General features: G+C 39.5%; 1 protein-coding gene across 1 annotated transcript; it reads right to left on the minus strand.

Moving 5' to 3' along the window:
• Window positions 1–232: 232 nt before the first annotated feature.
• Window positions 233–22,338, minus strand: LOC140239058 (uncharacterized). The gene is made up of 20 exons (XM_072318953.1): window positions 22,059–22,338; window positions 21,193–21,364; window positions 20,685–20,776; window positions 19,366–19,542; window positions 18,423–18,535; window positions 17,911–18,015; window positions 17,024–17,128; window positions 16,238–16,361; window positions 15,437–15,636; window positions 14,963–15,108; window positions 13,831–14,086; window positions 12,891–13,042; window positions 12,025–12,151; window positions 5,825–6,034; window positions 5,267–5,439; window positions 4,145–4,212; window positions 3,326–3,497; window positions 2,854–2,992; window positions 1,471–1,584; window positions 233–681 (listed from the first exon to the last, which is right to left on the minus strand). Exons 1-20 carry the CDS (start codon window positions 22,282–22,284, stop codon window positions 268–270), a joined length of 3,285 nt encoding a protein of 1,094 aa, XP_072175054.1. The 5' UTR covers window positions 22,285–22,338; the 3' UTR covers window positions 233–267.
• Between the last annotated feature and the right edge of the window lie 5,014 nt (window positions 22,339–27,352).

The raw sequence follows: 27,352 nt of genomic DNA on the forward strand, positions 1-27,352 counted from the left end.
TGTAGGTCAATACCTGTCTTTTATATGCAGAGCTTTTAAAAACAGTTAAGATCATGCATACAATATTATGACAATCGAAAGTAGCATGTAAAATAACTACAAGGAAATTTAAAATACTCTGTCAATGACATGCATCATTCATTGTCAGACTAGAACCGACAACGTAATGTAATGGGATCCTCAATAAATAGGGCCTATATGGGGAAAAAACAAGCAAACATACAAACAAACCAATAGGAAAGCAAGATAATAGAGGAAGGAGACGGTTTACGTAGGCCTAAGCTTTTGGAACTGTTCTAGCAACTGGGACGCCGTCGGGCGCTTCTTTGGATCAATGGAGAAACATGGCTCGAGAATTTCCTTCAGTCTCTGATCTGCGTTGTCTAAAACTGGGGGCCGTGCCTCGCCCGTCATCAGAGTAACCATGAGGTAGGCCCCTTCCATGTCATCTCCCCAAAGCCTCTTCTCCGTGAACATTTCGAGGAGTGCGCCACCTAGCGACCAGATGTCGTAGGCAGGAGAGAACTTGACCTTGTCCTCAACGGACGGGTCGACGGCCTCCGGCGGAACGTAGTAGGGCGTGCCACGGAACCCGAAGCTGGACTCCAGGGTGTCGCTGGTGTAGTTGATGTGCGCGAGGCCGATGTCGGACAAGTGAGGCTTCTTGTCTTTACTCTCAATCTGTGAGGAAAAATCATGATGACGGCTATAACGAAAATGGAATTTATATAAGAATCAGAAGAATACCTATTGATGTCAGGCCCTACACTTAATTCATTATCACAATTAAGTAGTAAAAAAAAAAAGAATTGTATGAGTTACATACACAAAATAAGGCCCTACACCGCACACTCGCACACACACACACACACACAGTCGCACCGCCCCCTCATATTATATGTAAGCAAGGTAGATGAAAATCTACCGTCATTGCATGTCAGCATGGCGATTTTCATTCCACACAATGCATTAGATTCGATTTTCACTTCCCTTCTACTGTAAAAGCACTAGCCTATGATCTCACCACGATTGATACACGAAAAACATAACTGCCCTGCTCACAGTGTGAGGAAACACAGTGTAGACACAGTGTGAACACACTCTTCACAGTTAAATTTGAGCATTTTAACAGTGTGAACTTAATGTGAATCATCAATTCACAGTGTGAAACAAAGCACTACTATTTGAATACTCTGTGAAAACCACACAACCACAGTGTGAAATCATCTTCACATTGTTAAATTCGAGCGTTTTCACATGGTCGCCTATAGTTATGTAAACACACTGTGAAAACACTGTGAAACGCTGTGTTCTTTCCAGCAGGGCAGTTAGGTTTTTTTTTTTTGTTTATGTTTGTATCAATCGTGATCTGCCTCTGCTCGATGTCCCAAATGCTACCATAGTGAGATGTCAAGCAAGCTATCTGCCCCTCCTCCAACATTGTCTAGGAAAAAGCTTACAAAAGCTTACCAGGATGTTGGAAGGCTTAATGTCGAGATGCAGGATCCGAGACTGATGAATGAAGTTGATGGCCTGACAAATCTGCTGAGCGATGCTGATTTTGTCTGCCTTACTCAGGTCGATCTATGATTCAAAGGCATGATGATCAGATAGAAAAAAAAAACACCAAAAACATCTGTCGTCCTTTAACATAGCAAGCCTTGGTTCCACCATGGATATTTCAAAGAGAAAGTAAAGTGAACATACAATATCATAGAAAACAATGGCACACAGGGCCTCAGTAACTATTATTTCATAGAGTTGGCATCGCTGTTGCCTAAATATAAAAAAGTACATTTGACCTTAAAGCATTAAAACATCAGGCACTCACATGTACCAACCTTTGCAGCCACATTCTCTTGATTTCTGCCTCGTCCTCAAATCTCTCCTTTTTCGCTATGCATTAAAGGTCCTATTGACCTTTGGGAGCAGTGATTTAAAAAATGTTCAAGATATCACATTTGATGCATATGTGTAGGTCTGTTGTATCAGAAAACATCCTACCATATAAAATTTTTGCAATAAGGCCTAAAGTATAAGGAGATATCAGTATTTTTCTCATTAAACCGTAACTGTAGACGGTTTAGTCTGGAAACATTTCTATTATAACTATTGTTCACATTTTGTGTATTTAACAATAATACTTAACATCGATTATACAGATTCAAATTTTTACAGTGGTTGTTTCTATGCATAACTGACATTTTAGAACTATTTTAAAGCACTAATGCTGGGTTTTTGTTTCTTCTGCAAATGGTAAATTATGCCTTTAACCCTTTGAGTGCCACATTTACCTCCTATCCATATAGGCAAGTATATGAAATTTGTGCACGCTTGACTCACTGGCACAGAAAAGGGGTAAGTGTGAAGTTGACGTTGATGACACAATTCTGATTCATGGCATATAGGGTCCAATAACATCATTTCAACAGGGGCGAGTAGTGAACAAGATGCTTTTACGACTGTTTCAACCACTATAATAAAACCTGCTATTGTTGCTGCTGCTACTCCTGCTATTCCACACCTTTAATCAAAATTATGATAATACCATGAAGAAGAAAGTAAGAAGACCAATGTGCTGCTATTCAACGCGGACTCTTCAGTTTAAGCACAGTTCTGTTAGCACTGAGGGCTATTGAGGAGCCTATATCACTGCCACTGCCCATGTCCCGACAGAGCCGAGTATTCGTTGTGCTTTCTTTGCTTATTCTGTTTTGGTTTGTTTTTCTTTTGCTCAGTCCTGTGATATACACAGCAGTACGACTCGACCCTTCTTATAAGATCTTTTCTCAATTTCGCGATGTAGATATTTTTGTTTTCAACCAGCTGCATAAGCGTGCCCCTTAACCTTACCTCGTCCTCGTCCTCGGAGAAGAAAATCAGTTCATGGAGATTCTGGCCGTCAATGAACTCCATGACGATGATAATTTCAGATTTTGCCGGATTGTAGCTGAGAGCCATGAGTTCGACAATGTTAGGATGAGTGGTTTGCCTGGACGAAACAGTAACATCAAAAACAAAATGGTGAGACGTCTCAAGTGCAATAATTCAAACACATGCAACATTGACGACTAGTCTTTCCCATAAATATCCGGATATTTTATTGAGAAAATGTTCCTTTCGACTTACACATGATAATGACCATGATGACAACACCAACGATATTCATACTGGTACAGAAATTCTGACACTTATTGCTTTGGCAATTTCCCAATTTGTTTATAGTTGGAAATACAATGTCATGCTTGTTTGTATCTACTTCTAAAGGCTGTTATCCGTGTGGTAACAATCGTTCATGGATGTTGTTGATAACCATAGTAGTTACCTGTGAACGGATAGTTGTTGTTCAACCCGCTCGCGCAGCTCCTCGTCAATCTGTATGGTTTTAACCGCTACGTTGGTCCCTCTCCACTTTGCCTTGTGAACGTCACCAAACGATCCGGTACCGATCAGCTCCTCCATCTGAATCTCGCCGACGGATATCCGACTAAGACCCTCTGTGGCGATGACAAAGAAAAGGGTATCGAAATATAAGCTGTGTCATATATTGATACACATTCAGAGGGGACAGAGATAGCTGCCCCTTTTCAATTTGAATGGAGCGTGCAGTGCTGCTAGAGAATTCAGTTCACTGCATGCCATTCTATTCAAGCTTCAATTCAAAACGAATTTCAAGATGAGTACAAAAGACATATCGACAGATTGATTTCTGGTTTGTGTCATCATGAAAAAACACAAGAATGAATATCAAATATCAGTGGTTGAGATCAAAGGTTTTGGGTGCGTGAGAGCTATAAAGGAAATTTAAAAAAAGAAGAAAAAGAAGCAATTCTTCAATTTCGGACAAAATAGGGCGCTCCTCTCTTGAGCGGTAGACAGACTTTGGCTGTTTGGTTCCTTTCTTAACTCCTGAATACAAGCAAAGTGAAAGATAAGTAGCTAGCATTACGTATCCTGCAAATGTTGTCGCACATACACATAAAATTGCATGCTATTCAGAAGATTAACAATTTTGATCACGTAAACACATTTCCATGCATCCACTACTGCTGGTAACTTAACACATACAGAGAATTTGTTAGAAAACCCCGACTAAGAAAGTGGAGTGAAAAATAAAGGCAGAAGAAAGATTCTTGCTCGATACCTATAATTGTTGCTTGACCCTCCACTGAGTCTATTCTCTGCAAAGTGTGTGTAGGCTCGAAGTCAATGCTGGTATGTGAAGACAGAGAACATGACGTCATGACATATTGATGATAAACTCGGAGACAAAGATCAGCCACATTCATTCACTCAGCTCCATAACATAAATGATAATGTGCATGGTTATTTTCAATCTAAAGTGTAGCCGGGAGCCAACACAATTTAAAAAAAGCGAATAATATTGGCTTATTATTTCAATGATTATGATGTAATTTTCACATTTCCTGAATCAAAGTAGACACGCATGAATTCACACACACATGTGTACATAAATTAGTTTCAGTTTCAGTTTCGGTAAGTTTTATTTCTCCACTTGTACGAAACAAAATATAAGTATAACAATATCGAACATAGGCCTATTATTCACAAGTCAGGAAAATATAAACAAAATGTCGCTTTACAAATATATAATCATCTGACATCATTTCAGATCTTTAAGTGTACAGGTGGAGGAGACCGTATATCAATAAGCAAAACGCTTGACTTGGACAACGGCCTCTGAACATAATATGCTTTGTAACAATTTCTTTTATTTAACTAAAGGAACGGATTAGATAGATTATAGATAAATTACATGTGTGTATGAAAACATTTTACCTTTATGTGTTTTAATGCAAGTAGATACAAATTGTAACCAAAAACGCGTGTCTGTGAGTGTGTGTGTGTGTGACCACCGTGGTGACAGACGTCGATTTACGTATATCTGCAAGGATGTTACACCATGCGGGATTACACCAGAAGGAAAGAACATATTTATTATTCTAGATGAACAAGAATAATGCATTCCTTTAGTTGCAGTCATGAAGACTTATGTCACAGGCTATTATGTAATATGATTGTAAGGTACGTTGACATCTAGTTGGAGCGACGAACAGTTAAGCAATTGATACACAAAACATATTTCATATAATATAAATCGTACGAACATACATAATAGATATTCACAAAGATGACTTTTTGTGTGCGTGTGTGGAAACAGAGAGTAAGAGAGATATGAAGAAAAAGGAAGGAAGGAAGAAAGAGAGAGAGATAGATAGTGGAGGTATATGACATAACTATATACCTTTCTCCAGCAGCCATCTTCTTTAGAAGGGTCTGTATGTCATCTCCGAGCAGGGAGAGAGGCGTTTTGTCTTGCTTGTTTCTGGCCGTGATATCGGCGCCTCTCTCCGTCAGCAAGCAGACTAGAGCCACTGCACTCGTGGTTACTCCGTACTTACTGTACTTGGTCTTTAGCTGTATGTTTTTTTTTTTTTTAATACGAACACAGTCAAGAAGTGAATACTCCATTAAAAAAATAGTTAAACTCTTTAACTTATCATGATTTTGTGTGAGCCTAAACACCTCTTCAAAATTATTATTGCTGATTAATATTGCAACTTTGGAATTAATGTATTATGCCAATCAAAGTGAATGGTGTAGTTTCGTCTTCCTTAGTCCTCTTAAATTTAAATGTGAAAAATGTGTGCTAATTGCTTTGCTTGTCATTCAAATGTGAAAATATACATCCAAAGAAATGAAGACAGAAAGAAACAGAATTATGATATCTATGATGACAATGACTATCTCCAATAATGATATACCAATAAGAAGAATGCTAATATGAATACTGCAGACTTACCTCGCGTAACGTCGCCGTTTCGCTTACGGTCGACGAGCTGTCGTTACTTAGTATGGCCGCAGTGTGTAGGCACGTGTTGCCGTCTTTGGCGGGAATATTGACGTCCGCGGCGGCCGCGAGCAAGCTCTCGACCTCCTCGGCGTGTCCCTTTTTAACGGCCAAGTAAAGTGCAGTCTCCCCCGTCGTATTTTTCAGATCGGGGTCGCAATTCTGTCAGGTGTCCAAAAGGAAGGAACATAGAAAAAACAACAACAAACACATTGAAATTTTCAAGGGCACAAAAAGAGGTTCATCAGTGCGTTAACATATCAATCCGTCATATTTTCCAGGTTGGGGTCGCAATTGTGTCAGGACCGGTGTCCAAAAGGAAGGAATATAGATTAAACAACAACAAACAAAAATTAAGAATTTAAAGTATATTTAAAGACAGAAAAAATGCATATCAATGCGTGCATGGCGTAAGCAAATTTTCTTTGAATATAATACAGTATGACAGTTCAAGTCGTGCATGGTAAAAAAAAAAAACATTATTCCTTTCAGAATTATTATCCAAAGAAATAATCATTATTATTCAAATAATGATTCTGCCTCAAAATATGTTGTCTTCTTTAGCACTCTCCTCTTGTATTTCAAATGAATTGAAATTTATGTCAAACCTTGAAAATGATTTCAATAAAAGCTCGATCATAGAACTTGATATACATGTAACTGCTTGCATAAAAAGATGAACCCTCATTAACCTTGAGAATTAAAAATTCTTGATTCAAACGATCTATTTACACCGCGTGTCCTAATGATAGCCCTCCGCATAATCAACATAATTTACTGCAACTTGTATGACATTTCATAGAGTTCTTAAACATATTAACAGAAAAGTGGTAGGATTCACAGTATACAATAATGATGCTTTTTCTTCCCATAAGGCTTATCTATTACTCTTAATATCTTTTTTTTAAGCGAGTAGGCAAAATTCAGTTTCTTTCTGAGGCAACAGACGATATTACGAGTTTATTCTCGCTGCGATATGCCCACTGATCGTTTGCTCACTCGTCAACAAGGGGTATTGCTCAACGGCGTAAATCCGTACTGTGGAGTGGGGGGGATGATTGGTGATAGTCACCATCACCACGATTACAAGCCCATAACTGGACCGGCGCAGCCCCTGGAGGGGGGGGGGGGGGGAGAAGCTTGCCCACCCCCCACATACACATACTTTACAGGGATCAAATGTCCCACTCTTTTCCATGCAAAGTGGGAGGGAAGTGGTAGCAAAAATATGAAGACTTTTTCTTCTTGTTTTTTGTTTGTTTGTTTGTTTGTTTTTTGCTTGTCAGCCGACTTTCGGCGGAAACTAGACCTTAAAAGTATGAAGACTTTTTTGTTGTTGTTTCTCTTGTCTTTTGATGTTCTTTCTTGTTGACTGACAGGCGATTTTGACACCCCCCCCCCCTTTCAAAGACGTAGCGCAGCCCTGAATAATGCCCAAATAAATTCAATAAAATGCTAATAAGGATATCCATTTCTTTGTATGTAATAACGTAGAAGATATTTTCCTGTAGATTTAAGTCAGTAAAGCAATCATCCCAGGGGCATCGCTCCGTTTTAATGACGGGGGGGGGGGGGGGGGAGGGGGGGGGGGTAGGGGAGGGACTTTGAGTTTGAATATCTGTGCGAGGGAGCGGAGCGGCCTAGCGGGGGCAGGGTGTGGGAGGGGGTATCCCCCTCCCACACGAGGAAAATTTGGCATTTTCAGACCTGAAATTTAGCGATCTGGTGCACACTTTTGGTGAAATTTGAGGTTTTTTTCCTATAAAAAAACAAGTAAGAAAAAGAAATATTCATAGATAATTGAATGACTACATCGTGGTATTTCAGCTCTTGCTCCGCCTGTGCGACATCACTGTGAAGGCCTACTAAATAGTGGAGCCTATCACCGGCGTAGCCAGGATTTGATCTTAGGGGGAGCGGTTAGATGCGAGGGAGTGATGCGAGCGAGGGGGGGGGGGTCAAGTGGGAGGGGGGTTTCCCCCTGCCACAGTGAGAACTTTTGGCATATTGATGTTGTAAATGGTGCAATATGATGCATTTTTTTTGCGTGTTTTATCGACTTGAAACAGTCCAATATGTTTAAGTTAGCAGTACATTTTATGTAGATTACTATTGAACAATTTTGCCTATAAAATGGTATTATTTAGAGAAACTTCTTGTATTCATTCTCACACTGAAGATCATGAACGCGATCATGAATTTTGACATTGTGCAGTCCAAAAACGGCCGTTTGTAGCTATATTTTTTTCGCTTGGGAAATTAAGGGGGGGGGGGGGCGCACCGGGCGCAACTGCTGGCAATTACCCGGCAGCAACATCAGGAGAATGACATGACGATTAAATGCAAGCGAGCTTAAAAAATTTGACATTGTACAGTCCCAAAACGGCTGTTTGTAGCTAAATTTTTTTTGCTTTGGAAATTAAGGGGGGTGGGGGGAGCGCACCGGGAGCAACTGCTGGCAATTACTGGCAGCAACATCAGGAGAATGACATAACGATTAAATGCGAGCGAGCGAAGCGAGCGAGCTTGAAAAATTTGACATTAGACAGTCCAAAAACTGCCGTTTGTAGCTATATTTTTTTGCTTTGAAAATTAAGGGGGGGGGGGCACCGGGCGCAACTGCTGGCAATTACCCGGCAGCAACATCAGGAGAATGGCATGACGATTAAATGCGAGCGAGTGAAGCGAGCGAGCTTGAAAATTTTGTCATTGTACAGTCCAAAAACGGCTGTTTGTAGCCAAATTTTTTTGCTTTGGAAATTAAGGGGTGGGGGCGCACCGGGCGCAACTGCTGGCAATTACTGGCAGCAACATCAGGAGAATGACATAATGATTAAATGCGAGCGAGCGAAGCGAGCGAGCTTGAAAATTTTGACATTTTACAGTCCAAAAAGTGCCGTTTGTAGCTATATTTTTTTCGCTTTGAAAATTATGGGGGCGGGGCACCGGGCGCAAACTGCTGGCAATTACCCGGCAGCAACATCAGGAGAATGGCATGACGATTAAATGCGAGCGAGTGAAGCGAGCGAGCTTGAAAATTTTGACATTGTACAGTCCACAAACGGCCGTTTGTAGCTGTATTTTTTCGCTTAGGAAATTAAGGGGGTGGGGGCGCACCGGGCGCAACTGCTGGCAATTACTGGCAGCAACATCAGGAGAATGACATAACGATTAAATGCGAGCGAGCGGAGCGAGCGAGCTTGAAAATTTTGACATTTTACAGTCCAAAAAGTGCCGTTTGTAGGTATATTTTTTCCGCTTTGTAAAATAAAGGGGGGGGGGGGCGCACCGGGCGCAGCTGCTGGCAATTACCCGGCAGCAACATCAGGAGAATGACATGACGATTAAATGCGAGCGAGCTTGAAAATTTTGACATTGTACAGTCCAAAAACGGCTGTTTGTAGCCAATTTTTTTTTTTTTTTTTTGCTTTGGAAATTAAGGGGGTGTGGGGCGCACCGGGCGCAACTGCTGGCAATCACTGGCAGCAACATCAGGAGAATGACATAATGATTAAATGCGAGCGAGCGAAGCGAGCGAGCTTGAAAATTTTGACATTTTACAGTCCAAAAAGTGCCGTTTGTAGGTATATTTTTTCCGCTTTGTAAAATAAAGGGGGGGGGGGGGGGGCGCACCGGGCGCAGCTGCTGGCAATTACCCGGCAGCAGCATCAGGAGAATGACATGACGATTAAATGCGAGCGAGCTTGAAAATTTTGACATTGTACAGTCCAAAAACGGCTGTTTGTAGCCAATTTTGTTTTTTTTTTTGCTTTGGAAATTAAGGGGGTGTTGGGCGCACCGGGCGCAACTGCTGGCAATCACTGGCAGCAACATCAGGAGAATGACATAATGATTAAATGCGAGCGAGCGAAGCGAGCGAGCTTGAAAATTTTGACATTTTACAGTCCCAAAACTGCCGTTTGTAGCTATATTTTTTTTTCGCTTTGAAAATTATGGGGGCGCTAACTGCTGGCAATTACCCGGCAGCAACATCAGGAGAATGGCATGACGATTAGATGCGAGCGAGTGAAGCAAGCGAGCTTGAAAATTTTGACATTGTACAGTCCACAAACGGCCGTTTGTAGCTATATTTTTTTGCTTAGGAAATTAAGGGAGTAGGGGCGCACCGGGCGCAACTGCTGGCAATTACTGGCAGCAACATCAGGAGAATGACATAACGATTAAATGCGAACGAGCGGAGCGAGCGAGCTTGAAAATTTTGGCATTTTACAGTCCAAAAACTGCCGTTTGTAGCTATATTTTTTTCGCTTTGAATAATAAGGGGGGGGGGGGCGCACCGGGCGCAACTGCTGGCAATTACCCGGCAGCGACATCAGGAGAATGGCATGACGATTAAATGCGAGCGAGCTTGAAAATTTTGACATTTTACAATTCAAAAACTGCCGTTTGTAGCTGTACTTTTTTCGCTTCGGAAATTAAGGGATGGGGGCGTACCGGGCGCAACTGCTGGCAATTACTGGCAGCAACAAATATCTCGTAAACACATTTATGATGTAATCTGGGGAAATTTCAATCACAGAAGTGTATACTATTTTTTTTTTTTTTTTTTTTTTTTAGGGAGGGGGGACCCTCCGTTAATTGAAAGTATATCTCCTCCCATCCAAGGAACATTTGCATTTCTTTAAACTGAAGTAACAGACCTGGTGCACATTATAGATGAAACATTTTGAAATCTGTCAATCTAAAGTGTATTAAGTAGAAATGACTGAACGAGGAGGGTATGGGAGGGGTTAGGCCTATCCCCCTCTTACGCGAGGGAGATTTTGTATTTTCAGAATTGAAATTCAGCCATCTTTGGGTGAAATATTTAGACAGTTTTCTATCAAAAAAGTAAGAACATTTCCACATCTCGGGAGTTACGAGGAGAAGCAAAATGATCTGTTTGTCCCCAATGCTTCTACGGGGGAACCATCCCCCTCCCCCTCCATCGACGCCTCTGCATATATGAGGGAGCTTTTGTAAGTGAAAGATCTGCTGCACACTCTTTGATAAATATAAGGAAATAAAACGTCAATCTCAAAAGTGTACAAAGTCTATCGAAAGGGACCCAGTAGCGGAGCTTTTGCATATTTATGATTGCAATTCAGCGATCCGGTGCATAATTCTGGCGGTAGTTGTCCAATTTTCCATAAAGAAAGTTCGAGATTTGTCCTCATCTCGGGAATTGCTTGGGGGACAAAAGATTTGTCTGCCCCCAACATTTCCGTAGGGGCGGGGCAAATGCCCCTCCCCCCCCCCACCCCGAGATAGATTCGACGCCCCACATCATCCCTGGGTATGCCCATAGATGTATCAGAGTCATCATCGTTTCAGGAATGATTCAGGAAATGGAGGGGGGAGGGGGTCAATTATGGCGGTATAGTTTTTGTTATTGTTTGTTTGTTTTCGTACATAATTTGCAGATGGTCCCGAGTTGCTCGCTTCATAGCATGTTTACATGTAAGCCTATGCTATTTGACGTTGTCAACGTCTGGACCATACCTTATGTCGATATTACTTTCTTCGCGAGCGAGCGAAGCGAGCGAGCGCTTGAGAAAATTATGTATACATTATCCTACAAGATAAAATACTGTTCAGCTCTGTAACCTGTCTGAAGGCGGGCGTACGAACGTCATGCAATATGCCAAAATTGATACAATCACATTTCTGCTTCCTCCATTTTTTTCTCAAATTTCAGGGGGGGATGATTGTACAGGCCATCCCCCCCTCCTCCATTTCAGGGGGGGATATATCCCCCCCATCCCCCCCGGGATTTACGCCCATGGTATTGCTAGAAAGTTGCAATCAATAATACAATTGTATTGCAAATCCCCCAAATCGATCGCTAGTCTTGCAATATCCAATAAACTGCATATTGCAATTGATTCCATTACAAGAAAGATGCAATCGATTGCAAATCAACTGCAATTGCAATTTCCTTTCTGGCAACGAAAACTTGCAATTAATTTATATCAATTGAGGAGTTTGCAATAGATATTTCCAATCGATTCCAACTCGACTTTCTTGGTAGGCGTACATCTCACAATCAAGTACAGGGAGAGGACCCAAATGATTTGGTACAAAAAAACAAACACCCTGCTATTAATCTGGAAATCATTATTGTTCAACACCAGCATAGCCTTGGACATTACGTGTTCGAGGAGCGTCTTCACACAATCTAGATGCCCGTTGTAGGTGGCGATATGGATGGCTGCATGTCCGTCATCTCTCTGCAGATTGATCAAAGCGGGCGCCCTGTCCAGCAGTTTGGCGAGAGGCCTGCATGTAGCCACAAAAAGGTCGAGGGGAAAAAGTGATCAAAAGTGTTGAGAGAGGATAACTCGATTGCAGGACGGAGCCTCAAAATCGTCTTGCTATTCCAGGTATTCTGTATACCTCTCCTGTACATTTTTAGCTTGAATGTGTGTCCTTTGTTTTTTTTTTTTTCTTACTTTATAACAACCTTTACGTGTAATTTCCACAACGCTCTTCTCGTTACGGTGTTTCAAAAACCTTTTATATGCTTCCCGATTATTAAATGCATTTTAACTCTATATCTGACAACCTTTAGGCCCTAACATGCTAACGGCCGCGCACCAGATGGACACGAATTTTGATGAAAATCGATGTGCTTGTTGTTTGCATCAGCTATCGCTTTCTATGATTCAGAACATGATTATTCATTAAAAAAATCATAATAATGCGATACGCACAAAATTAAACGGACAAATTTATGATCTATTTTTATTTTTGACACTCTATTCAAAGAAGGCAAAATCCGATATCATTTGATTTTCCTTTCTAGCCAAATTAATCAAACTGTGGCTTTCATGTTAATACTGTATCTAACATCTAAACTAAAGGCATGTTGCGGTGAAGGACAATGGGGCGGGGGAGGGGAGTTGCTTTATGAAAAAAAAAATATCGTTGATGTTACTGTGTCGGGACAAACAAAGAACAGTTTAATAGTGACTAGTGTCTTTAGTAGACTGTAGCTGTGACTACAGTCAGTACTCACGCAGCTTTCCCACGCAGTGCAGCGTAGTGAATAAGGTTGAACCCTTTCTTGTTCTCGATGCTGGGGTCAAATTTCTCCTCCTTCAGGATGATGTCGAAAACGGCACTGTCTGTTCGTATGGCATCATGTGCAGGCGTGTCCCCGTGTTTATCCTGAATCATAAACAAATTATAAAGGGATGAGAAATAGCTCGAGATAAATATTGATACATCATACTATGTGATGTATATTATATAATAATAATGATAATAATAATAATAATAATAATAATAATGATAATAATAATAATGATAATAATAATAATGATCAAGATAATAATGATAATTATAATTGATATGCATATCAAAAAGTACTTATACATATCTCTCTCTCTTCCAGACCTATTTTACGTTGCTTTTTAAATCCCCAATGTATTCGGCCATAATGTGCAAATTATTACATGTATACCTCCAAGGTTGTAATAACTTACACTGCGGATTAGTAACTGCCGCTGGTAGCTTGAGGGCAAGGTATGATTATAAAGTTAGAAATTATCTTCTAAAATGGGGAAAAGATCTTAATTGCTGTCTATAATGATAGTGCGTGTAATATCCTCAGCGTTCGTTACGCTTTCTGTTGTGCAGCTGAACTTGACGAGTGTCATGGTAAAGTACAACGCTCCTCACTTATGTCAACCAGTTGTATGATTACGTCTATTGAAGATACTTGTACAACATTAGCTGACTGTTGTTGTAGATTGACTTCGAATGTTAATGACAGAGGAAGGGAGAGACATACATACATACATATACATACATACATACAGACAGACAAACAAACAGAGAAAGAGAGACAGAGAGCCATTCGAAAGGACCTACATGTATAGGCAAAACACAGCACATTGTACATAGAAAGATCAACTCACAGCTGCTGCGAAATACGACTTGTTTTTACTACCCACCTGCACGTTGATGTCGCACCCGAACTCGATGTAGACCTTGGCGCATTCGACGAAGCCCTTGACGGCAGCGAGGTGGAAGCTGGTCAACTTCTGGTTTTCCTGGGCATTGACATCAGCGCCAGCCTGGAGAAGTATCCTGGCCACCTCGTCGTAGCCGTTGGTGGCCGTCACGTGCAGGCTGGTCACCTTCCTGTGATTCGTAGCGTCGACGTCGGCCTGGTTGTCGAGCAAGAGGCGAATGCATTCCGATTCGTCTCTGCCGCAATGATTGAATTCAAAGCAAAGTAGGAGTCAGTAACAGACTCGTAAGTCACAACCTACTAGTATTTTGTAATAAACACCTTATCCAAGCCTTATCAACACAGACTGCTGCAGGCCCTGGATGGTCATTGAAAGCATTTTTATTCAAATAAACATGCAGTCACATCCATACATACAACTACTTTAGTGCTAGCACAGCTAAGATCTTCAGATACCCGTAATTTGTTGGTTTATTTGTCTAATGCTAAAAGCGAAACAATAAGAGTTCTTTTCAATTTATCTGATAGTGTTTTCACTATTTCACATTTACAGTAAATCTCAACTAAAACTCGGAGCACACGAACTTTATCTGATGTCTCAAAATGTAAAACGCAATGGGTATTGGTTGGTGACGCTGAAGAGTACACAATAGTTAGCAGAATAATCTTTGTTTGTTTTTTTCACGGTGTCCGGCAAGTTGCTATGCTTTGACTTAGGTTGTAATGAATAACGATTTTACTTTCTACCATAGGATTGTATAGTGTGTGACCAAGCACTAATAACAAAAATACTAAACGCCATTTCTTGTAAATAATAAACATTACGCATATTGCTAAATTCAACTGATTCTACGGTATAAGTAATGTAGAACATAATCTGACCGGTCATGCTCTATTATAAAATTATATACACTAAGCCAAATTCTTGACATTTTGTGCACAACTGAACATTACTTGTTTCTTCGGAGCTGAAATCCGAAAAGGTGCAGAAGTGCAATAGTTCGAAGTATCATCCATACACTGATAACACTAGTGTAAAGTGGTTATAAGTTATTATCAGCCAACCATGTATCATATTACAAAGTACACGCACAAACTAAAATGACACTTACGCCTCCGTAGCGTAGTGGAGCGGAGCGCTGCCTTTCTTGTCCTTCATATTGGTATCCGCCCCTGCTTCGATGAGCATCTTGAGGGCAACCTCGGAGCGAGACGCAGCGTAGTGGATTGCACCGGCACCGTGGCGTTTGGCTTTCACCTGTTCTTGGAAAGAGGAGAAAAATCTTATAATCACGGCAATACACAAGGTGAAAAGACGGGCAAATTCTGTTCACTTGGTTAATGGCGTGCTTATTTGCTCATCTTATTTGTTATTCAAATTCTATTTCCTTGGCCTTCCATTGGACGAGCTTTTGGGGATTACTGTAGTCTGAAGAATATTGTGACATGTGTTGTGAGTTTGAGCGTTTTGATACCGTGCTTGGTGATAATGCGCTGTATCGACTTATCATCGACTAATTCCTGCTGTTCATTATCAGAATGATGCAGTAGGTCAAGTAATAGGTTGCGTAAGAATGACAACTCACCAGAGTCGGATCAGCAGCCAGCATGTCCCGCACTACGTCTTGGTTTCCTGATCGTACGGCGTCGAACAGGAGCTTTGTCTTTTCGTCATCCACGTCGGTGTCTCCGTCGTCGTCGCTGGAAGAGCCATCATCCGAAGTCGACCTCTTCTTCGATGATTTCACTCTAGATGCGGTCGCTTCTGCTTCCACATCGGTACATTCTGAATCCCCATCAAAGGAAGGAATGGTGTTTGTGGGGTGGTCAGAGCATTCTCAACGAATTACCTTCACGATGTAGGCCTATACACATATAGTGGGAATGTTTATCATTCTTATATTGTTGAGTAACACACTAGCCTCCGGTATATATATATATATATATATATATATATATATATATATATATATGTAATCATACATTATGCATAATATACCTTACACACGATATACAATACAATTACATAAAGACGTGTGAAACTTGACAGGCTGCAAGTTGATTGTTTGGTAGCAATTATTTAAGAGAAAGTATCACCATGGTGTAATAGTAATAGAACATGGTCATGCAATCATTTCAGTTTTCCCCACTGTTGTGATATGAGTAGCCTACTGTACAGAACTCTATATATTTTGTAATGCCCTTCAGTTGAAATCATTACATGTTATTTGATTACGCACATTTTACGCTCTTTTCTTCTTACATTACAACGTATCTTATCCCAAAGTCTGATTCAGTACTACGCACAGAATTCTACCTGAGGGCAAAAAAGTATAATGTTGTTGGTAAAACGGGTATTCTGTCATGCGCGAACGTATACAGTGTACCTTCAACAGTAGCTTGGCGAACGTATTCTACACAGGCAGGATGAATATCCACATCTGTATCGAGACGGACCGACAACCTTCCGTCGACATGGACTTTGCGCACTTGTACTTCCCGTCCAAGCCACTGCATCCGGGAAATTGTAAGGAAGATCATTTGGTTTATTTATATATGAAAAATAAAGGTAATGATTCAATTGTCATAATTACAATGCGAATACACTGCTTAAGTAAAAATGTAAATAAATCACACTGGTAGTAACAACATGATTTAAGAAAAGCTAAACTCCTTACAGAAAATAATATATACAGTTAATCAGCATGGTATTACCAACTGATTAAAATTTTCTTGAAGAACTCAGAATTAATTTTCACCCTCATTGTGGTATATCACGTATAATGATATAGTCATATGGTCTATTCATAATTCATATTCACGTGCTTTTGGCCACCTTGGACTTTGTCATGAGATGTGTTATAGACTTATCAACGAATACAATCTCTCTTATAGCTATTACATACACTGACATTGGTGTTAGAAGACATAGGCACTGTATGCCTTTCGGTTGCTATGCATATGATAACAGTACCTTTCATTTCTGTATTTCCGTCAACCGCGTCTTCTTATTATTGATTATTCGTTTAAATCTTCACAACCCCTCCCTAGATTTGTCTCTTTCCAGTAATACATGTACATCCAGTCCGTGGCCTGTATTTTTCCCTGACCCAGTCTTCATGCGCAGAAGCACATCTTCAATATGATACTATATTATTATGGACTTTATGTACATCAACCAAGTTTCCTGCCAAAAGTCCAAACGCTTGTTGCATTCGCAGTAACGTCTCCACGTCGTCCTTGATTCGCACGATGTCCAGCCAACTGAAGTTGTGCAACTATGGTATTGTAAAGGAAACACATACATATTACAACAAAGACAATCAAAACACAGATCAGTGTGACAGATCATAAACAGACTGTAATAAGATTGGTATTATACAGTTTTGAAGAAAAAAATAAAAAATTGAATGATAAGTACTATGGAAGGTATTCTAACAAGAACAGCAATGGCAAGTTCTCAACACAATGAGATGTACACTAATCGTTTACTGACTTGTCATGCATATTACTCACGATTTATGATATAGCATAAGTATGCTGTTGTAATTTAGTAAAGGTTGTTTTTTTGTTTTTGTTTTAGTCTGAAATAAAATAAATCATGTTAAAGTAAAACTGACGGGTCCACTGGTCTGGCTTGTGAATAACAGCAACACAGGAATATTGAAAACTGAAAAGTCTAAAACTTAAGTGATGCAGTCACAGCAACAATTTGATTACGTGACTATGCTATCGATAAAATAATTTCACTCCAGACAAATGGAGCTGGTTATAAAAGATAGGATTACATTCTGAAATATCAACAAGCAATTGAATATCTTCGAGTACCTCTTCAACAAAAAGATAATAGAGAGATAAACAAAATCTTTAAGAACACAGTTATTAAAGCATCATAACTTTATCGTCAGTAAAAAAAAAGAAAATAAAAACTAATGCATTAGTTGCTTTTGCAAACAAACGACAGCTTTAACAAAACAACTTCAACAAAACACTGAAAAAAACTTTTCTGGCAAATTGATTAGAGTTACTTCATCTTCGATGACCTTCCGCGGTAACATACCTTCACGCAAACTTCCGGGTTAAGAATGATTTTGGAACCGTTTCCATACGTGACATAACAGCCGTAACTTCTGACCCCAAAAACAATCCCAATGTGTCCCAACACCTGCAGATGAAAACAAAATGAATATGCCCCTAAAATTGGGTAGCATGTGTTTCAAGCTTCGAGCAATCTCCACTCAGTGCTGCACATGTCAAATGTGGAGAAAGCGGCACAAGTGCATAACGATGTGTATCGTCAAAATCGTATATGAAGGGACAATGGAATCTAACAAAACAAATAATGTACACTTTAAAAAAAATGCGCGAATCCGTGTATCGTACACAAACGTATTGTGACATTTCATACTGTTTGTAAGCTGATGTAGATTCTTATTCAGTCAGTGGAAACGTCGTACGACGTAAGCTTCAAGTTCATTTTTTTTTAATTCAAAACAATTTTGGATATCATGTTTGTAGTTTAAAGTAATGTGTTATAAGTCTGGTGATGTCCCTCCCCCTCTCTTTCCTTACCTCCATCATATCTGGTCTCCACTTTGACTGGTGCAGTCTTTGAAGTCGTTCGAATTCTTCTGCGGGTACGGAGGCGACCACCCTGTCACCTGGATGGATGTCCTGGTCGTCTCCTGCAAGCAAAATGAGAAACAGGCAATAAAACAAGGACTAAATGTGATCAATGATAAAAATGTGTCTGAAGTGTAAACGCATGCCTGCTCTAACATGGAATACAATGTAGTTTTGAAAGGCCTTCACCCTTATCTTAGTATATATTAATTTCTGCGATGAGTATGCATTTGGGTTTCTGATTTATTAATAACAATGCTGCCAGTGCCACATGTGCATAGGAAAAAGTGGAAGCTATGGGACTCACAATTAGGATACAATGATTCTAATTTTGAGGTGTTTTTTTTTTTTTTTTTGGTCATTCAGGGCATATTGTAAAGATTACAGGCAATTTGCAAGTAACATCAGAAAAAATAAAACAACCGTCGTTGACAGTGTGTAGCTATGAATGGATTAGACCACGTGTATAGACATTATATACATATCTTTATAAGTGGTGTACATAAAGATACATATACTTATAGACAACGTGTATATGTATTATCGATTTTAAGATTATGTCAATTACTTGAACGGAAGAAGCAAAAGAAGTACGTCTGTTTGACATTAGCAGTCAAACAGTTATATTCTCAATATAGCTTGCCCAACCAGTAGGCCTGCGTGTATACGCCTTATTTTGCTTGAATGATTTCGTTTTCGAATGTGCTTTTCTCCGACAATCCTCAGAGCACAAGGCCAGACAGCAATTAAACGCTATGGACTCCATGATTAATGTATTCATCAAAAAAGGCACAGAAATAAAACTTTTAGAGTTTCTCTCAAAACTGTATTTTCCCTAAACAGAAACATTCTGGAACCATTTAACTGTTAGTTTTAGTCTCCCCACTCTCACCAAGCAACGGAAGATGTTCAATGAAGACAGGCTGTTCTTTGGGCGATTTGACGCTGATCTTCTTGTCATCGTCAATCTTTACATACACGTTAAACTTTTCCACTGAAGTAGATGAGCCATCCAGTTTTACAGTTGCATCACCGGAACTTGAAACATGGGTGATCTCTCCAGTAACTTCTGATAGCGACGGACAGGGACGAGAGAGAGAGAGAGAGAGAGAGAGAAATAACAAACTATAGGTCAAGGATTTGAAAGAAAACGGTGAAATCTGGTGAAATAAAAACCAGGAGATAAAATGGATGGTTTACAAAAAAGGAATTAATCAATATCTGGCACTGGTAGTTTTCAAGTTTTGAAAAGCAATGAAGGGGGAACAACAGTTGTTGTTTTTACTCAGAAAAGTAGATATAATAGATATAGTCTATTACGTTTGGGCTAGTACCTATGAAGATGAAAACTGTAACAAAAGTTTTCGTTCCGACAAAAGCGCTGCTGGACCTCGGTGAGTTTGGAGCAGAAAATGGAAATTCGAAAGGAATCACTCTAAATTTAGTACTGAATTCATGAACAACAACAAATAATACGGGGATTGTTTAGGCAACGCAGCAAAGATGTGTCGCGTCACACATGAAGATCCAATTCCCGTAAGAGTTCATGAATGACTCATGTCTGTTATGCAGTCGCGCATGTTCTGTATCCTTTATAGGTTAACTCGGAAAAGATATTCACTGTTAACATTGCATTTAAAAATGTTGATAAAAAGTCATGTCTTGTATTATAATCACCAACACTGAATTACTGTAACGTCTCTCTTGGCCTTGTGCTATAAGCTGCCTATGTAATTTTTTATCATTATGATGTTGAGCAAGAGTTATGATGTTTAGAAACAAATTACTGCAATAAAAGAGCCTTTATTTCTTTATTTCATAGGGACACAAGCCCAACTCGGGAGATTAGAAAAAAAAAGGTGCTCCAACGCCCCCCCCCCCCCCAAAAAAAAAAAAAAAAATCTATAATACAGTCATATAATATAAGAAGTCCTGCTTTCTGCATATTATAGGTGGTGGATAATAAGACCCGTCAAATCAGTTACAAACCAACACATCCCAAATGGGTGGTTTGCCGTTGTCTCCTCTGTTTTTCGCGAAAACCTCGATCAAGACATTATTGGTATTTCTAATTTTGACACTTACCAACATTTGAGATAGCTACGCTTGAATTTCCTTTAGAGCTGTCAAAGTAAAGTATATAGGTCAATTTTGATAATTCTCTTTAAATTGTCGAGTTGTTTAAAACAGCATCGACTACTGAACACCTACCTTCATTTTCCCTGCAAATGGTGACCAGTGTACCTGGCAGGAATCCCCTAGCTCCAACCGTACGTGCACCTTTCCTGACTGGTACAGGAATTCTACAAACAATGAAAATTAGCGCAGTAATTTCCTAGCAAGGTCATTATTAAGAATGTTTCCGTTCCAAATGCCTAGAGATAAGAAACTCTCTTTTGTGAATTCCTAAATTCTTTGAAAATTACATGAGAGTTGAATAGTGATATAAGATTTATTACTATAGCCGTCGACATGTCGGTACAAAGACAGTAGGAACGTACGTATCTAGATCTAACAGTGTGCCGTTACTCGTATCTCTATTTTAATTCTTATCTACTATTTTACAGTTAGTTGTAATGTTAATGTTATGATGTCCTAATGTTATACTTATGTCCCAATTATTACTATTATCATCATTGTTGTTGTACATGTAGTTATGTCAATCATATTTACTATAATCAGTATCATCAAGGCGTTAAATTATATCACAATAACTTACCCACAAGAGGCTTGATTCGTCACGCGAACAAACCCGTGGTTACTCTCATGCTGTCCGTCCATATAACACGTAGTGCAAAGGTCGTAGTTTTCGCAGTCCAGACATTTCCACCTCATGCCGCGAATAGGCTCCGCCAAACAGCCATCGCATGTGACATACTCATGGTAAGTATCTGGTATAAAGGCATGGTAATTTCTTGCTTGATTTGATTTGAATCACAGTCACAAAAATCATGCGACAAATTTCATTAACCCAATGTTTGTTTGTTCTTTTTTTTCCTCAAAACACAGCTGGCCTCTTGATGACATTCTCTTTCTCTTGCATTGTACTTCATTATTATTCTTTTTAAGCGTTCCAATAACTACAGTTTAGTTTCATTCTTACCGCATGATTTCAATACTGACAAAGCCAAAACATGATGTTCAATGCAATAGTCTTTGTGATCTACACATTTTGGAAAAACTTCTTTGAGTTGTAGCGTTCTCGGTAATCAATTACAATCATATTACTATGCAAGTAAGACATAGATCAACACGAATTTCACAGACCATGCAGTTGACATAAGCCATCGCTTTATGTATATCATTTGTTATTTTTCTCTCAAAGAAAATGAATCGCGTCTATGCGTTGCAATTACTTATAGGGCCTGTAACGTTGGAGGCGACATAAAGGTCCAACATGCAAAACAGCATAACGGAGAGGAGAAAGTAAACGATGACAAAGGAAAGACATTGATAACCATGCACCAAAAATAAAACTAACAGATCACTTCTAGAGTCCCATGACACCTGCTGCTGCTCTTTGTTTGTTTGTTTGTTTTTAACCGACATTATCATTGTCATTTTCCTGAGAGGTGATGTACTCACTTGCACCCGCGTTGTTGTACACTCGAAGGCAGTGCTTGACTCCAGCTTCGCAGACATAATCCCCGCTCCTTCCGCAGTCCCAGGCAACAGACACAGTGTCCAAGCCCTGGTCGACTCCGGTCACCGTACCAATGCCGCCCTCGCCGCCGTCATCGTCACATCCAGCCGGCCAATCAGGTCCGCGCACGACGCGCACGTTGGTGCTGACGTGCAGACGACCAGGCATGTTTTGTTTTGTTTTGTTGATAGACTTGGTATACTATACAAATATGAAGAGTGACCCTGCTGTCCGTTCTGTGTATATTACTCCTTCTAGGCAAAAGTTTGCTTCTGCGGCTGTGAATGGTGTCCAGATAAGAGAAAGTCAAATTAGTGAATGAAAATAAAGAAGAAGTACGAATTCGTATTTTCATTTCATTTGACAGAACAGCGAATGGATGTCCCGATAATGGCGGGAGAAAGGTATAAGAGATAGATAGAGAGAGGGAGAGAGAGAGAGACAGACAGATGTTTGTGTGTGTGTGTGTGTGTGTGTGTGCGAAAAAAAAAGGGAGATGAAAGAGAGGAAAGGAGTAAACTCAATTGTTTCTCTTCTTAAAGAAGAAATTCCATATCGCAGGTTTTTCATCAATTTCTGCCTAGGATACTTTATAGCAGTCACTGTATACATATCAGTGGTCAAATGATGTCTATAGGTCTACTGGTCTACATCAGAAGATTGAAACAGCATTCTTCTTGTCGTTATTATCTTTATTTTTTATCAAAATCATTCAATCATCATTACTTTTCTGCAGGTGTTATTATTTTCTTCCAATCATTACCCTGACATCATTATTATAATTACTCCCGTTTTTTTTTTTTTTTTTTTTTGTCTCATTCCCTGTCAACAGTATTGATCTTATGGTACATTTGCTACTCTTCAGGTTACCAGTTTTAGATTGGTTAAAGGCATCATTTACAATTTGAAGATGAAACTGAAACCCAGCTATAGTGTTTCAAAATAGCTCTAAAATGTGAATTAGGGATAAAAACAACTACCGGTATTGCAAAAAATTAAATCAGTATAATATATGGTAAGTGAATATACAAAATGTGAACAATAGCTTGGATAATGTTTCTAGAATTAACCGTCAACAGTTTTGATTTATTGAGGAAATTAATGATATCTCTTTATATCTTATGCTTCATTTTTTTATGACAGGGCATTTTGTGATACCACTGACCTGCACACTATGCATCAAATGTGGTAACTCCAACATCTTCTTTTAAATCACTGCCCCAATGGTAAATGTGCTGACAAATCATCAGCTTTCCCCCTTTTCTCATTAATTCTCTCTTCTTTTCATTCTCGTTGTCCTTTCCATTTTCATCACAACACCATGCAGTGTAAAAAAAAAAAAAACCTAGTGGAATATAATAGCACTGCAGGCAGTAGAGAGCATACCACTATTATATATTGCCAGAGAGGATTTTAAGGACTTTATACAAAAGCATTCTTCCTTACCTGACTTATTGCAATGTTGCATGGGGCAATACGTTTAAGACCCACATTGATAAATTGAAAGTATTACAAAAGAAAGTAATAAGGCTTGTCACCAATTCCAACTTCCGACAGCCGAGTAAGCCATTATTCCTTCAATTAAGTTACTACCAATTGATGAATTAGTATCGTTTCATTGTTTGGTTTTTGTGTTTAAACTTCAGTCTTATCCACAATATTGCCAGTTAAAAGAATTATTTTCCCTGAACTCACGGATTCATAATTACAACACACGTCAAAGAAACCTCTTCCATCGTCCTCATGTAAGGGCTACTGTTTCCTTGAATTCTTACCGAACCACTTGTATGAAAGAGTGGAACCAACTACCTGTTGACATTAGGAACAGTACAACATTTTCTAGGTTCAAAGTTCAGTGTAAAAAATATCTCTTAGACAATTTGAAATGAATTTGTTAAACTACATGTTAAACATGTATTTGATGTTATGTAGACTGGCCAGCCTACTTTAGTTTTGAGTGCTCTGTGTGGTGTGGTTGTGTATGGGGGTGTGAGGGTGTGGGTGTGTTTGTGTGTGTGTGTCTTAGTATGTTTATGGTCTCCTTTTTTATGTACATGTAGGTTTATCTGTTGCCATTGTATATACATTATGATTGTTCTGATATATACTTGCCATGTACTTGGTCTGCTGTCGGTGGTTTCAGTGACTGATCTGAATGTTCACTCAACTGATTATTATGATGGGGAATGCCACTTTACATCATTGGCGGTTGGCCTTTGTGCTGCTGAGTCCCAACTTATTTGTACCTTGTATAGGGCTCCACTCACAAGCCTTGGTTCTTTCGGGGTCCTAAAAACCATGTGAATTTTTGTATCAGCGATTTTCATTCATTCATTCATTCGTTTATTTCATTCTTCGGATAAAAAGATTGGAAATTACAATCATGCATATATACACAATATGTACAGGTTAAAATGTTAAAAAGTACTATCAGCGAACAAATACAATAGAACAAACAGAGTGCATTATAATAAAGAAAATTGAAATAGGATGTATCAGTAAAAACCTTGGAGGCTTGACAGGTAGATACACCCATGACGTATGACATAAAAATAGCTACAGAACAGCACAGAATAACTCAATGTGTGTTCGCGCTTGAACGAGTGCGTGAATGTGAGTGAATATAAGTGGTTGCGTTAAACGTAAAAAGACAAAAGGTAAAACTTATACTTAATTTTAAATTTGTGTTATCTTGCTATTAATTTGTGTTTGGTTTTTGAATAAATTGAATTGAATTGAATTGACCACAGTGGATTATGACGGACCTCCGGATGATTTTCAGATTTTTACATTTGAACAACTGTAAATTAGTTATACTGGGTAAAGAGTTTCAGAATTTATAGTGATTGGGATGAACACTCTAAAAAATCCGAGCCGGAACTGACCCGGAACTGGGTCCGTTGTGGTCACACACCGTTCCGGTTCAAAAATGACTTGGACTTTGGTCATGAAGACCCCGAATGGGGTCACCCTGACCCAATTCATGACTCTGAATGGGTCATATCTGACCCCATTCCTTGTCATTTCTGACCCGGAACGGTGTGTGACCCCAACGGACCCAGTTCCGGGTCAGTTCTGACTCGGATGTTTTAAGAGTGAAGAATAAAAATGTTTTCGAAATTCAAAACAAATTGCAATGAACAAGGATGATGACATGGCAGCCTCAGCATAAGAGTTCTGGCTCCAGGGAGCAGAACAAAAGAAGAAGGCATGCATATATTATATACAGGTGAATTTGCAAGCAAGTGGTGTTGTAATGGAATTACACTGACTACATTTCTGAAATATGTGAGTCTCCTATGTCATCAACACTGTTCAGTGTAATTTGTTTAAGATTTTTCAAAGTATTGTTTCTCTGCATGCTCAAGAACCTCAATAAATTCCACAAATCTATACATGGAACTATCGATTTATGTATCACATCATGTGAAATTATGAAAATCGTCTGGAATGCCCCTTTAATAGCAAACTGCTGTACACAGCCGTCACAGATGACTAGGCCTACACACAGCACCTGTGCATGACCCCTGCAATACATAATTTGCCCGTATGAACTGGGTCATATCAAGGAGGTTCTAGAGCTGGAGTTCCAACTGCCATAATTATTCAAACAGTTGTCAGATTTCTATGGATGCACAAAAGAATTCCACAGGTGCATTTGTACCTTTGACGTTCGATGTTTGAAGCCGCCATCATTCTGGGCAATTAGAAGAAGGATTTGTAACTCTAACATTTATTATCGGGTATATCTTGCTTGTTTATTCATTAAATGACATGAAATTTCTCCTCTGAAATGATAAAACACTTAGAACAAAGGTCACACTCGTCCAGAAATACCTGCAAATGTGTAAATCGGAGCTGTATGTTGTGAAAGTACATGTATTTGAAAGTACACCCTCTTTGAATGCCGATTTTAACACTGTCCGCTAAATTCCGCCATATGAAAATGATTTGGAATAATCTTCGACAATAGTTCTTTATAATCAATATGTCAGATTTGTGCCCGGACATGCCCATGTCCAGTAAGCTTAAGTGCCATTTCATTAATTTCTTTGTGATTTCTATCCGTGCATCCCCTGCCTATGCCTTTTTGTATTTGCTCATGTTCCATAAGTAGGGATGGCGGAAAGTTTTTACCGCCATAAAGACATATCTTTCCTAGAAGGTAGTTGGTCGTTATGCAATGACACATGAATCAATTGTCTTTCTATAATTGTCGGGCAGTTCCAGTTTGGTACATACTTCAGATATTTTTGAGTGGCGGCTTCGAACATGGTTTCAAAGGGAATATAAGAGTTGTAACTCCATTCTCTTGAACCTGATCCTTGGTCATATTCAAGTAATTATACCAGACGGATTATCTACCTTTAGTTAGATGATATGTTAACTGTGTGGTCGGAAATACGGTTGGCCCTTGGCTATAGGGCCTACCTACTGAGGTGTAGACCGCAGTGGTGGATCCAGAGGGGGGCGCAAGAGGCGCACGCCCCCCCCCTTTATTTATTGTTTAAAACAACAGAAATAAAAAGAAAAAAATGAAATGAAACCCGGAAGTGGCGCCAAAAATGATAGTTACGCCCCCCCCCCCCCCTTTACAGAATTCCTGGATCCGCCCCTGGACCGTATTACCAGGGGAGGTGAGACGCTAGCCTCCTTGGTATAATACACTCTATTCCCCGATTACCAAGGTTATGACCACACAGCTTGGATAATAAGAGGGCACCGAGGCCGAGGGGGTGGCAGGTCACGTCCCGTCGTTATTACGTTGTACTACGTGTGACGTACACTTACCTGTAGGTAGCCCGACCAGACGCTGTGCTATTTATATAGCGACTGGGCTGTGTAAAGTTAACTTACATGTATGAAATGCAATGTGTTCTACAACGCAGTGTGTCTATTATGGTAGCTGTATTAAAATCATAATGCCATTATTTTAGCCAAAACGATAGCAGCGTTAGGTCATAAAACTATTAAAAGATGTGTGATTGTCAATAAGATAATACGTTGAATAACTTACTTGGTTTCTGCTTTATAACTTCCAGTTGATATGAGCCTGGCCAGGACGGGGTGTATCTATATAATAACTCAACCTTACTATAGAAATACATTCGTTTTGTATGAACGTATGATGAATGAACTCATAATGGACAAGAGGCAGTGGACAGTAAGTAGAACAGAAGTAGTTGTAGCTTACCTCGTTCCAGTTTGTTTAGAGGACCACAACATACAGCAACAT

This window comes from Diadema setosum, chromosome 15, assembly GCF_964275005.1.
Source record: "Diadema setosum chromosome 15, eeDiaSeto1, whole genome shotgun sequence".
NCBI lineage: Eukaryota > Metazoa > Echinodermata > Echinoidea > Diadematoida > Diadematidae > Diadema > Diadema setosum.

Excerpts from the sequence above, each read along its gene's own strand:
- LOC140239058 (XM_072318953.1), bottom strand. The coding sequence starts at position 22,284 with ATGCCTGGTCGTCTGCACGTCAGCACCAACGTGCGCGTCGTGCGCGGA. Across the intron at positions 21,365-22,058 it reads GTACAACAACGCGGGTGCAA|ATACTTACCATGAGTATGTC; the intron begins GTGAGTACATCA and ends CCTTTATACCAG. Across the intron at positions 12,152-12,890 it reads GCACTGCGTGGGAAAGCTGC|GCCTCTCGCCAAACTGCTGG; the intron begins GTGAGTACTGAC and ends GGCTACATGCAG.